General features: G+C 40.9%; 1 protein-coding gene across 19 annotated transcripts in view; it reads right to left on the bottom strand.

Moving 5' to 3' along the window:
- DST (dystonin) overlaps positions 1–14,190 on the bottom strand; it is a 472,092-nt gene that overhangs the window by 108,209 nt on the left and 349,693 nt on the right. For all 19 annotated transcript variants that reach the window (XM_059400215.1, XM_059400198.1, XM_059400206.1 and 16 more), the window contains 6 exons: positions 12,694–13,242; positions 11,463–11,639; positions 5,254–5,377; positions 2,041–2,249; positions 1,104–1,421; positions 448–614 (listed from right to left, as the gene is read on the bottom strand). In XM_059400215.1, the coding sequence (XP_059256198.1) occupies positions 448–614; positions 1,104–1,421; positions 2,041–2,249; positions 5,254–5,377; positions 11,463–11,639; positions 12,694–13,242 (1,544 nt within the window). The remainder of the gene's footprint in view (positions 1–447; positions 615–1,103; positions 1,422–2,040; positions 2,250–5,253; positions 5,378–11,462; positions 11,640–12,693; positions 13,243–14,190) is intronic.

Raw genomic sequence — 14,190 nt, 5'->3', positions numbered from 1 at the left:
ACTATTTTCTACATAATGCTTTCTATTTTAAGGTTAGACTCATCAAATTCCCATCCTAAATATTCTAACAAAAATGCACTCAATTTTAATAGGAAAATAATATCAATATAAAAGCACTTACAAAGTAGCCCTATACTTTTTTTTAAAAGATTTTATTTATTTATTTGACAGAGAGAAATCACAAGTAGGCAGAGAGACAGGCAGAGAGAGAGGAGGAAGAAGCAGGCTCCCCGCTGAGCAGAGAGCCCGATGCGGGACTGAATCCCAGGACCCTGAGATCATGACCTGAGCCGAAGGCAGAGGCTTAACCCACTGAGCTACCCAGGCGCCCCAGTAGCCCTATACTTATTCACAAGTTTTGTCTCAAGTTTCTATATGAGCAAATAAAAATATTTCATTCTTTAAGTTTTAGGTAGATTAAAATCCAGTTTCTTAAGTGGTGCTTACTTTTCTTTGATGGTATCCTCCATTTCCTTGAACTTCTTTGACAAATTATTTGTTTTTTCAAAAACCAGAGCCTTATCACCTGGCAAGCCATGGCTAGATATCTCCTTCAAAACATTGTGTAAAACTTCAAGATCTTTCTTGTGTTCTAAGAATTCAGCAGTTGATTCCTACAAAGCATATGGATATTTAATCAATCTAAGATGTTAGATCTCTGGATGGCATTCTATCAAGAGGTGCGTATGGGACTGGAATGGCTCTACTCAGAATTTCACAGAATGATCCTGCCTATGGTCAGTACTCTAAATATAAATACACAGGCAGTTAGGCGGTCTGGAAGAGAACGCAAGTAAATTTATTTAATTTAAAAATGCATTCTTTATAGTCTGTCTCCTTGTGGGTTCTGGCATATGATACTTACATCATCTTTAATATGTGGGAAGTGTATGTATGAGAAACAGTGTTCATTTCTAATCAATGAGCAAAGGCTTTAAGGGGAAGATGGGGTTTGGGATTTTTGAAGTAGGGAAAGGACAGATCCTTACCAATCCATCAGCAACGAAAATGATGACTGCAAATTTCATGTTGCTAATATATGTGTGAGCTGGTCTCAAGTGTTCACACACTTATCAACCTCGTGAATATTAAGGAAGACATACCTGCATATACTGAGACAATTCAGTAACATCTTTTCCTGGCACATCAACCTCAGTGAGAGCCTGAGTTTTTGTTTCTAAAAATGTCTGGAGCTTTTCTGAGAGGTTCTCAAAGAGTTCTACTTTGGTTTTTAGCTCTTCCATTTTGGCAAGTTTTTCTTTCTGTTTACGACTTGCTTCTGAAAATCGGACTGACAAGTCCTTCATCTTGGCTTGCAGTGAGGAGGCAGTGGATGGATCTGTGGTTTCCATGAATTTCTTCAGTTTTTCATTCATGGCATTTATGCTGCTCTGTCGACCTGCGATATCCTGTTCCAACATCTGAAATGAACCAAATATTGCGTATGTTTCATCATGAAGTTTACAAACAATGTCAGAGAGTGTTAAAAAATGACCATACATAACCACATGAGCTTGAACAACCTGTGACTGAGGAAAGTTAAGTGTTGGGGCTGACTGACAAGTTTGATCTGTCCCTTGAGGAACACCATCCCAAATCTCTTCAGGACAGAATGGCGAACAGCTGTCAGGTTGCCCAGGCAAGGCAGGAGATGGCTGCTACTTGGCAACCCTTGGGATTTAACAGAGCCTAGGGATTATCCAAGGTCCTAATTTTTAAAAGGCTAGACAACACCAAGATTGATCTGATTAACCTCGTGTGCAGCTGGCTGAAGCTGTGATAAACAAGATAGGCCTCGGGTATGTGTAAGCCCCCTGTAATGAGTTACATTTGTGAGAAAGTATACAAAGCACGCTCTCTACTTCTTCAGAGAAAAACTGTTTCACACATGTGTCTCAGAGCAAGCACTGCTTTTCAAAGTTATATTCAGGAACCTTTCTTTTCTTTATCCTTAAGTTTTATCTTCAATTTACCCATCCTTGGGACTATTTAAGTGGTTGTTGTTTGTTTTTTTTTTTTTTCTTATCAAATGTCACTTACAATGTTTTTACTGATGACATCCTGGAGAGCAGCAGAGTTCAAGGGCACTTGACCTTGCTCTTTCAGAGAACTTTCCACATTTCCCATCCAGTCCAGCATTTCATCCAGGCCATCCTGCACACTCAGTGAGCGGGTCAAGGTTATCTGCAGTTTTTCATTTCGTTCGTTAACAGACTTGGATAGGTCATCATATCTCCCAACAATGTCATCTAGCCCAAAAAGATCAGAAAGTGTTAACCACAAAGCTCTCTTTGCCCTATTCCTTTTCAAAAATACACTATGGTGGTTCACACAATTTCCACACCAAAACTGGAAAAAAAAAAAAAAAAAAGAGGTTTAAATGATAAATTCAAAATGCGAAATCAGGGCACCATCTAAAACCTTAACAAAAGAAGAAAAAGATCTCAGTGAAATATAAAAAAAAAAAAAAAAGAAGTATTTTTTTAAAAAATAGTTGATATATATGTCATCTGCATTTAAAAAGAACTTTTGGGATGCACAAACATTTGAAGTGCCCCAGAAAAATGTTAACAGTCTAAACAGCCAATCTTTGGTTCGCAATCTGACATTTTCAAATTAGCCATACTATTAGCTAACTACATGGAAAAACGAAAAAGGTGACACTCATACACAGCTATTCTCAAGGACAATACACAGCTATAAAAAAATTTATCAAGAATTAACCTTTATATATAAAAATTATCTCTCCCTTGTGCATAGCATACATACTCCCTTCCCCTCTCTCTCTCTTTCTCTCTCTCACACACACACTTAAGCTTTTGTCAACCTTCACAGTCTAAGTAAAGTACTTGAAAGCACAGAAACTGACAGATGCACATATGAGAAAACAGATATATACAATGAGAAAAGAAATCAGGAAAATCCACTGAAAATAAGAAAGGTTGAGATTATGACTCTAAAATATAAATAGAATTTATGTGAAAAGTTTAACAGCAGACCAAAGGGAAAAATAAATAAGGTTAATAGGTTGACCTACCTCAGATGAGCTTAACCTTATTTTCAATTCTGAAGACTTAAGATGTTAAAATGTTGTTCTAGCCTAGTTTTCACTCAAACACAAAGTTCTATACTTTAACATCCCACATTCTATACTGCAGACCTATGAGAAGTTCAAAGAATAGTGATTTTTCATGAATTAATCTCTCTCTGGAATAAATCATCAATTTATTACTTATTGTCCAATAATTTGAAAAACATTTTAATTATTTATGAATGCTTTAGTTGGATATATTGTATGTTCAGTTAGAAAACTCTTGACGGCAAAGACCTAAGAATGAAAACATTTTACATGCTCTCTTTGGCCCATGGAACACAATCTATAGAAGCAATATTTGTCTTTGATTATTTTACTGTATCATGAAAAAACACTTTGACAAATTTTCACTGAATTGAGAGGTTAAGATAAGCTAATTTAAGGCGACAGTCAATGGTCCTGTCAGAGAACAGGATGAAGCCCGGAAGAGTGCAGAGCAGGGCGGGGGGCGGGGGGTGTCCGGGAGATGCACTGAATATGCTATCAGCAGACAAAACAAGAAGCAAGTTCAAACATAAGCCCTTCTTTGGAAGTCACAGAGAAAATACTCTGAATTATAGGAGGTGACGGATTAGCAGGTAAGCTGCCTCTCAGGTGGACAGTTCTATGTGTGGGAGGGTAAATCGGTAATCTAGTTAGCCTTGAGCAGTGCTTTCCCCAGCAAAGTCAGCTATTGTACTGAATGGGCACGTTTTGAGTGTTATTATTTTTGTATTTCTTAGTGACGAAATATTGTCACTGAAGTGAATTCTTGCTTTTACTAAGTAAATATTATTTTAGAAGAAAAAGGTACAAAATGGGATCTACTCTAAGACTTATTTTTTTAAGTGGTTGGTTTTCTTAGAGGTCAGATAGAGCTTAGAGAAATTCCTTTATATCTTAAATGTATTTTCACATAGTCCTAGAAACTTATGCCAGATAGAAGTTTTAAAGTCTTAATGTATAACATGTGGATTTTTAAGCCAATAAAAACCAAACTATGTACCCTTAGCAATGGGGAAAATGCCTCTTCAAATAACAGAAGCACATATATATGACAGTCTTCCTTTTCCTCCAAATCTCCATGCCCAAGTCCTTAGAGCAGTGGTTGCCAATGTGGGATGACAAGATGGTGCTCTGGGATGTAGGAACAAAATATTAGAACTTCCATTCATACCTTTATCTTGTGCTTTTAAATGATATGTTCTTGTGTTTTATAATTATAACACACATAATGTGATAAGATAGTATATCTTATAAATACACATGTATACATGGGGTATATGCTGAAATTTTTTTGACAGGGATGCATGCTCAAAAAAGTTAAGCCATCTTTAAGAATGAAAAAAAAAGTTTTCCTTCCATAGACTGGTTTTAGAAAAAAAAAGTTTCATCCTTCTCCTCATTTAAAATTTCTGCTCAGATCTTAACTCACACATGCTTTGGTGTGAAACACAGGTCCAATCATCTTATAAAACTTACGCTTTTTATTTCATGCACAGAAATATGTAATAACCTTGAACTACACATTAGCAAACCAATGCAGAAAATACAGTAAGGCAGCAAACATTTATTGATACCCCAATGTGAATTTAATCTAAACTAAATATGATCGTGCAATAGCTCTTCACTCAAGAGATAGTGACTCTAACGTGAGGGCACAGAATCGCCACTATGAATGGGTACAAGTTTCTAGTATCAACGGAGAAAACTGGGGTAATTAGAGCCCTGTGAGACCACTCAAAGGCTTCCAGAAAATGGAGAGGTGGAAACACGTGTTTTAAAGCACGTCTTTTCATGCCAGCCATGCTTCTGCTTTCTATAAAGACACCTCTGTGAGTCTCTTTTGGTCATAAGTTTAGAGTCTAACTCTGCCCAATGCCTTCCACCAAAAAAATCTCACGTCCTGCTTTCTATGGTGAGTGTTTGTTTCTATGGTGAGTCTTTGTTACATTTTCTAAATATAACAATAGACTTTAAACAAACTCTTGTCAAAATATACAACCCCCATTCCCAATATACCTGCCCCAAAAGGCATGCTCCTCCGAGACAGGGAAGCGCTATTTCACAGGGAAAGGGCAGAAGCAACACCATACGCACCCGTGAGTGTGTTCTCCGTTTCAGAACACCTTCATGGAGAATCTACCTGTGAGAAAGCAAGCAGGGAAATAAACACTTACCCAGTGTTTTCTGGATGTCATTCTTGGCTGGAAGCAGAGATCCTCTAGCATCTAAAAGCACTTCCGCTGTTTTTTTCAGTTTCTCTACAGCAACCTGCTGACTTGATATCTGTCCTTGCAGAGCCTAGAGGATCGAATGCTTCAGTTATACTCAATAGTACTAAATGATGTATTTCTAATAAAAAAATTATTTCTAGTACAATAAGGTAATATTAGACATAGAAATCTTTTCATCATTATCAACTTACTCCAGAGTCCTTAGAATAAGGCCAGTTATAAAGTGGTGTTAGCAAAGTCATCAACCAGTGAGGGCAATATAAATTCAGCCTTGAAAGAAGCCACTGAGCATACGTTCATGACTCGTGGCCTGGTTCTTGATCTTGCAACCGCCTCCCCCTAACCTGAGGTCTCCCTTCATCCCCCTTTCAGGGTATCGTCCTGGACGAGACCCTCAGTAACCACCAGAAAACAAAAACAAAAACCAATCTAACACCAAAAACAAAACAAAACCACCTTGAGGACTATCTCTGACTCCAGGTAAGGAAATAAGGATTTCCGCTTCTATGCAAAGTCATATTTATTTCTGTTTATTCAACAAATGTTACTTAACATCTAACAAATTCAAAAAAATCTTGCTGCGTTTGTGAAAATACAAAACCAAACAGATACAAAGCTCACCCATAGGGATCTTACAGTCTATATCAGCAACCTGTTAAGTGCTACTGGAAGCTGAGAGGGGGCTAAGTGCAGAGGGAAATGAGGACCGTTCTCCATGCTGGTGGCACTGGGCTGGGTCCTGAGGAAAGTATGGAAGGAGGCAGGTAGAAGCAGGAAGGCCATGTCCCTGCAGAGTGGACAAAGATAGGGACTGAAATATCACAGGACAGGGGAGGGTCCCAACCAGGTAGAAAATATGTCTGGTTGAATAAAGAGCAACAGGGCTGCCCCGCTAAAGAGGCTACATTTCATCCTGCAGCAATGGAGAGTCGTTCAAGGATTCTGAGTATGGGTTGACACACTCAGAGCTGTGTTAAGAGAGGGCAAAATTAGTAGCACTGTGCGGGATATGTGACATGAGTAAGAAATGAAGCAGAGAAGCCAGCTGGAGCAATTTCAGCAGGAACAAAGGAGAGAGCCCCTTCTGGGCTGGGAAGACAAAACTGGTTACAAAGTTGGGGAGGGTCTCTTGATAACTGGTTATCTAAAGCTGTGCTTTGAGATGCGGTAGACACAAACTACATGGAACTTTCAAAATTTAAAATTAATTGAAATCTAATAAAATTCAAAATTCAATTCTTCAGTTGTTCTAACCATATTTCAAGTCCTAAGCAGCCAAGGGTAATGAGTGGTTACCATGTTGGAGACATTATAGAATATTTCCATGGTCACAGAATGTTCTACGGGATATCACTGCTTAAGGAGGCAGGAATAAGGAAAAAGAAGAGAAAAGAGAAGCATCTAGTGGTTTTGAGCTGAAGCAATTAATGGAATTCATAAGCAAAAGTGGGAGCAAGTTTAGGAGCAAAGGAGAGTTTAGGAATTTATGACTTCAAAGAGCTCTTAGGAACCTCACATAGAAAGAAAAACAAAACAAAACAAAAAAACTGGGGAAGATGGAAGTGGAGTGACTCTGAACACAGGCTAGAACCAGACATAAAGCTCTGGGAGCCAAGTCCCACAGCGAGACCACCAGAGCTGCAGGCACTAGAAGAGGAGGCCAGGCGGAATCATGGACAGTTCTTAGACGTACGTGCTGAGAAGGAAAAAAGAACAGATGTCATCAAGGAGGTGGAAATGGGACTGGAATAATTCTGTCCCCAGAGGTTATAGGAAGAGAGAAAATGGAAAAGGTTAACAATGCTGTTTGCTTCAGAAAGGATATCGGAACTCTGGATTTGCTGAATTGAGGCCCCCACTTCTCTAAGTACAAGGGGCTTAGCAGTTGCAACAAAGAGACAAGAGGTAGAGGCAAGAACCACAGAGTCTTCCAGAAGTCTGGCCCCGCATTCCTAACACCTCTGACATATCTGTGTCCAAAAGGGCTGGCCACCCAGGCCCTCAGCTTGGCTTTCACTTCACTGGAGCTACTCAAGCTCCTCTCTCAGTCTCACACTCGGATTTCAAATTCAAATTCCCATATGCCCAACTGTAGATGAACTCATCCCTGGCCAAGGGCCCAGGTTTCCAACTGCCTCTTGATCATTTCCATCTGGGTGTAAACAGTCACCTCCAACTCAAAACACTGAATCTGAACTCATTTTCTCACCCCTACACCTGCACTCCTCCTGTTGTTATAGCTCATGACCCAAGTAGTAACTCTGAGCTTCCTTCTGGACGCTCCCTCAACCCTCCTTTCCACATGCAAATCCACCACCGGGCCCTGACAATTTTACCTGCTCAACGTGTTTTTAAAAGCAGGCTGCTGCTCTGTATTTCTGGATCACTGCACTCAACTGAGAAAAGCATCCTACCAAGCCCCCTGCCTCCAATCTCTTCCCCAACATAGCTTCCCCTCCCCGTGTGTTCTACCTACAATACATTCCTGGACAATACCACTCCCCTCTTTAAAATCTTTCAGTAGCTTCCCACTGCTCACAGACTTGAGCCTACAATGACATATATCCCTTAATTCTACCTTCAATCTCATCTTCTTCCACCTCCTGTTCCAGAAATGTCCAAAAACACAGTTGTTTCAGAACTATTTGCTCAAGCTAGACCCAACATTTAACATCTCTATATGTTAACCTTCTCACGCTACCCATCCCCCCATCATCCTGAGCCTGGCTCTTGTTCACCTATTAACAGTCAGCTGGGAAACCCCCTAACTTTCTCTTTACCCCTAGTTTGCAAGAATTCACCCCAGGGGCTCCCATAAGTACCCTGTGAATAATACTGGATTTGTCTCTTTAACTTCTTTGAGAACAAGGAATTTATTCTAGTCCACTTCCTGTTCACTGCCCTACACAGTGCTTGGGACACTGAAAAAGTTTCTAAAAGAAGTAAATGAATGAAAAGTAAATAAGTAAAAACATCAGGCATAAGATCCCAAAAGATCCTCTTCTATTTCTGCCTTCATTTCAGACTAAAACAAATGCCTAGAGCCAATGGCAAATAATTCCTCAACTGATTTTCAGATTCAAATAATTTAAACGACATACGGGCAGCCCATATATGTCAAAAGGCCCAGCAAGCTATGGCCGAAGTGGGGTTTGTGATCTGTGTACCAGATCCTAAAACTGTCCCAAGAGGCCAAAGACTCTGTATCAGGGTGGATCTGTCTAGGAAATCCTTTTACAGGTTCAGTTACAGGACAATTCCTCATGACAGGAACCTTACCTAGAACCAGGCTGAAGTCCAAGCCGCAGACACAGTTTGCTGGCACTGCATACTTATTTAAGAGATGAAATAAGGTTATGAAGACCTCCAAAAAAAGTTTTTTTAGAATATGAGTTCTCCAAGGGGAGAGGCAGAGTTTTAACACCTTTGTGTCTTCACAAAGCCTAACAGTAGGCCTAGCACATAAACGTCTACAGGATAGATACCTGTGAAAGTCAGCATGGTTCTACAAAATGTTTAGTACCAATGTCGGCCCGACCTATCATCCTAAAACTTAGAAATGGATCACAAGAGAAGCACTTTATTCTTGATCTCTTCTTTTCAAAACATCCCATGCCTTTTCTCTCCATAATTACATTCAAGTCAACAATTATTAATCCCTAACATGTATCAGGTTAAAATTTAACGAGGGCAGAGGTTTACAATAGAGCTTCAGAATAAAATTGCAAACTGAAATATGTACCATATGTACTTTTTAATGGATTTCAATGAAATCAAAACATAAAGAAGCATCTATGACAAGGGGCTACTGAGAGATCATGACCTTGGTCTCCTCCCCTGGACCAGAAAAGTGTGAAACTTATAAAGGGCACTTGTCCAAGACTCAGGAGACACCTGGCTTACAATATCCCTGAGCTCAGTGCAAATGCTGACACTGTCAGTCAACACCACCTAGCTCCATGCCTAGTCCCGAACCTAGGCCTCTAAACTGGTCCCCAAATCCTGTCTTTCTGTGCCTGGTATGGAACCACAATGGTTTTTGTCCACGGATCTTTCTGGAAGCAGAGCTTAGTTATTACAGTTCAGTTCAGTGGTATCAGAGTGCTGACAACACAGCTACCAGTCGCTAATAACAATGTGCTATTGGACAGTAATGTGTCAAATGAACCAACTTGGATACCCCCGAGTTACATTTATTATCCAACAGAATATGCTAGCATTGTAAGTGTAGAGAAAACTGAATTTTCTGTGGTAGTCTTATGTGTTTATATTACTGCCGAAGAAAAATAATTTTTAAATGTTAATAAAAATGAAAGAAATGGAAAGCGCCCAATCCTCCTAAAAATGTATCCTTGCTACACACTGAGATCATCTGTGAGGAAAATAAGAACATATGCCAAGAATAACTTTAACTGCACATTTAATTTTTAAAATTACGCTGTGGCTTAGTGAGAATTAATTCTCTTGAGACATTGCTCTCCTCTTTAACACTCCTTTGGCTGCCTGATGACCAGAAGAATCTTCTTCCACGGCCCATACCAAGAAAGTTTTCCTCTGTTTGACAATTAATCCAGGTATTGGTTTAACTTTAAAACTACAGCATCCTTTTGGTTTCTTCTTTTTCTTTTAGCTCTAGTTATAGAAAAATTACTTTCATATAGGGTGGACTCAGTTTCCTGATAAAGACCTTAACTTAAAATGTGTTGTTTTTAGAGTATACACTTTCCTTATTAAAAATACCTGACTTCTTAACTAAATGTCATGTAGACAATCTTCATAATTATTTTAAGCTATTGGCAATTTCTACCAAAATACTGGTCTTTACGCCACAGTTTGTCCTTTGCCCCTACCACATACTCTGTTCTTGGACACATGATCAAGTGGGACCAGGAAACTTAATTAAGACAGACTTATTCTTATGCTTGTGGAAAGAATAAATACAAACAAAAAGGCCCAGGACTGGTAACACACACCCAAAGGAAGGAAGCCACCCCCGGGAGCCCACGCCCCCACTGGGGTGCCCACCTACAGCAGGACCTCTCCCTGGAGCCTCAGGTGACACTGGGTAAATGCTGCAGCCCAGGAGAGAAGCATGCCCTCTGTCCCAAAGACAGTTGTAGCCAAGGCTACAACTTAGCTTTCTTCCAACCATAGGTGGCCAGTCTCAGGCAATACCTAATGTTAAGCTCCCTTGACAAGGCACCTGTTTTCCCTAGTAACAGCATGAGAATGGCTTCTGATTCTGTAACTCGCAGATGCAGGTGAATTCTGGAAGGCAGCTGTTTAACTGGCAATACTGTGATGAGCTCCTAGCAATGGCAGCAATGACTGCTACCCATCCGCTTAAAGGAGACACAGAACTGATTTATGAAATGAAACTTCCAAACTCAAAATCATTGGTCATATGGAACAGGAGCAAAGTACTTCAAAAATGATCTCCCACCCCATTAAGATTCTAAAATGCGCTTTAAATTAAGATAGAGAGACTCTCTCTCTGCCATTGTGGGTGTGCTGAGAGCTCCTCAATTATGCAAGTCTGACATCAAGCCTGCACTTCTGAAGGGGTGGGCAGACTTCCTGAGAACTGTGCCAGGCAATAACGGCAGTTTATGCCTCTAAGAATCATGGGGATCCTCAACAGGAACACCAGTCCTGGTCCTCAGAATGGAACAATGACATCCTTCCTCCTTTCCACCTGTTCGTTCTTGAACACACCCTCAATTCAGTACCACCTTTGGACCACACACTCTTGTAGGTGAGGGAGAGATAGCCAAGAACAAAAGAGAAAAACACCTGCCTTCATGGAACTTACTTCCAATGGAGGAGAAAGACAATGAACAAAATAAGTAAGAATAAAGATACTTATCTGGTCAGGGCAATACAGATCTTTCTTTAGGGAGGAGGGAGCAGTGGGATGCCAGCCATAACAGCAATGTCAACCCATTCACAACAGTGGAAAACACAACCTCATTAGAAAGAGAAATTAATGGACTGTGAATTAGAAAGAGAAGTATGTTTCCCATCCTCTGTTCCATTTCCAAAGTAAAACGCTCAACAAAAGTGTGGGGGAGCAGAATGCTTTCAAGACAACTAAAGGGCTGGATCGCTCACTTTTCTCTCTCTGTTTCTCCTTCTCGGTCTCTTTCTCTTACCTTGGTCTCCTCTAACTGCCTTTGCAGATTTTTAGGGTCCACAGCGATGGGTTCAGATAAGTGTTTGCTCGCTGTGACCTCACAGGCCTGGAGCCCAGAAAGAAGTCCACATGAAGCTTCTTCGTAGTGTTGATATTTATCCACCAGGTCTTTAAGGTTATTCCCAAGGACATTGCACTAAAAAACAATAAAAATGAAAACTCAGAAGAAATGAAGGGTGGGGGATTAAAATCCTACTGTATATGTGTTAAAAACCATACGACCTACGAGTTAGGCAATTTGGAAAACACCAGAGTTCAACCAAAGTTAGGGGAAAATGGTAGGACTAAGATATTTTTCCTTCATGTGAAGAAGTATCTTCAAAAAGTAACCATAAAAACGAAGAGATAGTCCTAGATTTATACCAGTGCAAAAACATGTTTACAGGGGCTGGGTCTCATCGCCAAATGGAGAATTCGGGTATCAATCACCAAGGGAACTAATCTACCGGACACACTCCAAGTTTTATATACCACATGGAAAGCTATGTATTTGATGGAAAAGTTTTCAAAGTACTTTATAAATCACTTCTATGTCACCCGAGACTGAAGTTGCACAAGCAGGGCAAATAATCTAGAGCAGAATGGAGCAAAGGCCAATAACTAATGATGCTCCTCACACCATTTGTGCGACTTGGTTAGTCTGTTCAGCTTATACTGTGAAGAGGGAAATGTCTTCTTAGTTCTGCGGGGTTTTTTTGTTTTTGTTTTTGTTTTTAACAAAAGCCTTCTGCTTGTGCACAAGGAGAAGCTGAAACAGTCTGTTAGCTAGGAAGCATTACAATAACGAACTGATCAACCACACCTGCAAAACAAACAAGTGTGAAGGGCAAATGATGTGACGTGAAAGCTTGGTTCCAAGCCTGAGAGGCAGCAAATCAGCAAGCCAGGCTTCAGGTCCGGAACCAAAACACAAATGCCACCTGGTGGTCAGATCGGATATTGGCGTTTTAGAGTTAAGGCTGTCTGGAAACCACTCGCAAAAAAACCTAAATCGATACCTTGAGGCTCCTAACTTTCAAACACGTTTGCTGAGGTAAAGCAGATGAGTAAGAAAGAGGGAATGAGGATGAAACCACCTGATGTCCTCTGCTTCAGTTCTTCACTTTCTCGCTTGTAATTCCAAAACCAAAGTGGAGAGGACAGAGCGAAACTATAGTCACAGGCTAATCTCCCCTTAAAAATAAAATTACCTTCGAGTAGAGAGACCTGAACCGATCAGTGGCATGATCCAGTTTGCCCTGGACCTCTCTGTGGGTCGCCGAAGTATCGATGCTTTCCTGGGCAGCCTTGCTGCTGCCACTTCTCCTGCTGCAAGATTTGGCCGCTTCTAACACTCTGTTTCCAGAAATTGTGATGTACCTCAAGTCCCCTTTGTGAGAAATGACATCCTCTGAGAAACTCTTCTGCCGCTTTAGCTTGGTCAGCAAGCCACCAAGGTCATCTGCGCCTGCCTCCAGGTTTTCCAGCTCCTGCTCTGACTGCTGCAGCCAGTGCTCGAACTCACTGTAGTCGGTGTCAAACTTCTCCAGTTCCTCCTGCAGAGAGTGAGTCAACTTCATCTTCTTCTCCGACTCGGCCAGCACGGCCTCATAGTGTGCTTTCAGTTCCTTCATGTTCTTCTGCAGTTTCTCTTTCTCCTCAGGAGACAGATGGTGGCCCTGTGTATCGAGCAAGGCTTGCGCAGCCTGCGTGGCCACGAGGACAGCCTGGTGCTGAGATGCGATCTTCTCGTGTCGGGCCTGCGTGAGAACACATCAGCCGGGAGGTCAGAGCTGTGACAGGGTTACACAGAGGAGGCTGTTGGGGTTCGACCAATCCCAGTCACCTCAGGATGGACAGACTTAAATGAGCCACAGGCCGGTGACTGGATTCTCATGAACCTCACCAAGGTGCACTGTATTTCCCTCATGTGGGCGCATTTCAGAAGAACAGACTTGACCATCCTAATTTCATTTTTATGGAGATTTTCTAATCTTCTCTAAAACAGCCCTTAGATAGTCACAGAAGATAAGTACTGATTTTGAGAAGTTTGGAAAAAATGTGATGAATATCTCTTCCAATTGAAAGACAAGCACCTATAGTCTGATCTCATTCTAGTCACTGCTTCCTGACAACCATCCCGAAGGGACTCCTCCTGTCTTAAGCTAACTACTGAGCAACAAAATACAACATTTTTATTAAGAAATGATCCTGAGAAGACACTTAAGAAGGAAAAAGAGAATTTGTTAATTTGAAGGCTATAAAAACACTAGGACAACCATTAAGCAAGAACAATACACCTTCAGAGAAGCCCAGACAAAGTTAGAGGAACATACACAGTCAAAGGAAATACTGGAGCTACTGGGCTTCACTGGGCCTCAGCTTCCTACATGAGGAAAAGGAAACAATGAGTCCTACACATCCTAGGTTTGCCGACATGAGTACATGAGATCATGTGTGCAGACTACTTCCTGGCAAGCCCGGCATATGCCAGGGATTAAAATCCACTCTGAAAGCAGAGAATGGGTGTGCAGAGCTACTGCATCCTCAGCCTTCAGGGCAGCTGGGTGGGTGTCAGGTAGCTGGAGTCTCTTTCTCTCCAGCAAAGCAGCTGCTTCCATTCACCCCAATATCCATACAACTATGGCAAAAAAGATAAGAATCCTTTTAGATAATTTCCAAAACTTCTCATAATGGTTTACAGGGAG

Source organism: Mustela nigripes, chromosome 5 (assembly GCF_022355385.1).
Source record: "Mustela nigripes isolate SB6536 chromosome 5, MUSNIG.SB6536, whole genome shotgun sequence".
Classification (NCBI taxonomy): domain Eukaryota; kingdom Metazoa; phylum Chordata; class Mammalia; order Carnivora; family Mustelidae; genus Mustela; species Mustela nigripes.
This window is presented reverse-complemented; position numbering and strand designations above follow the sequence as displayed.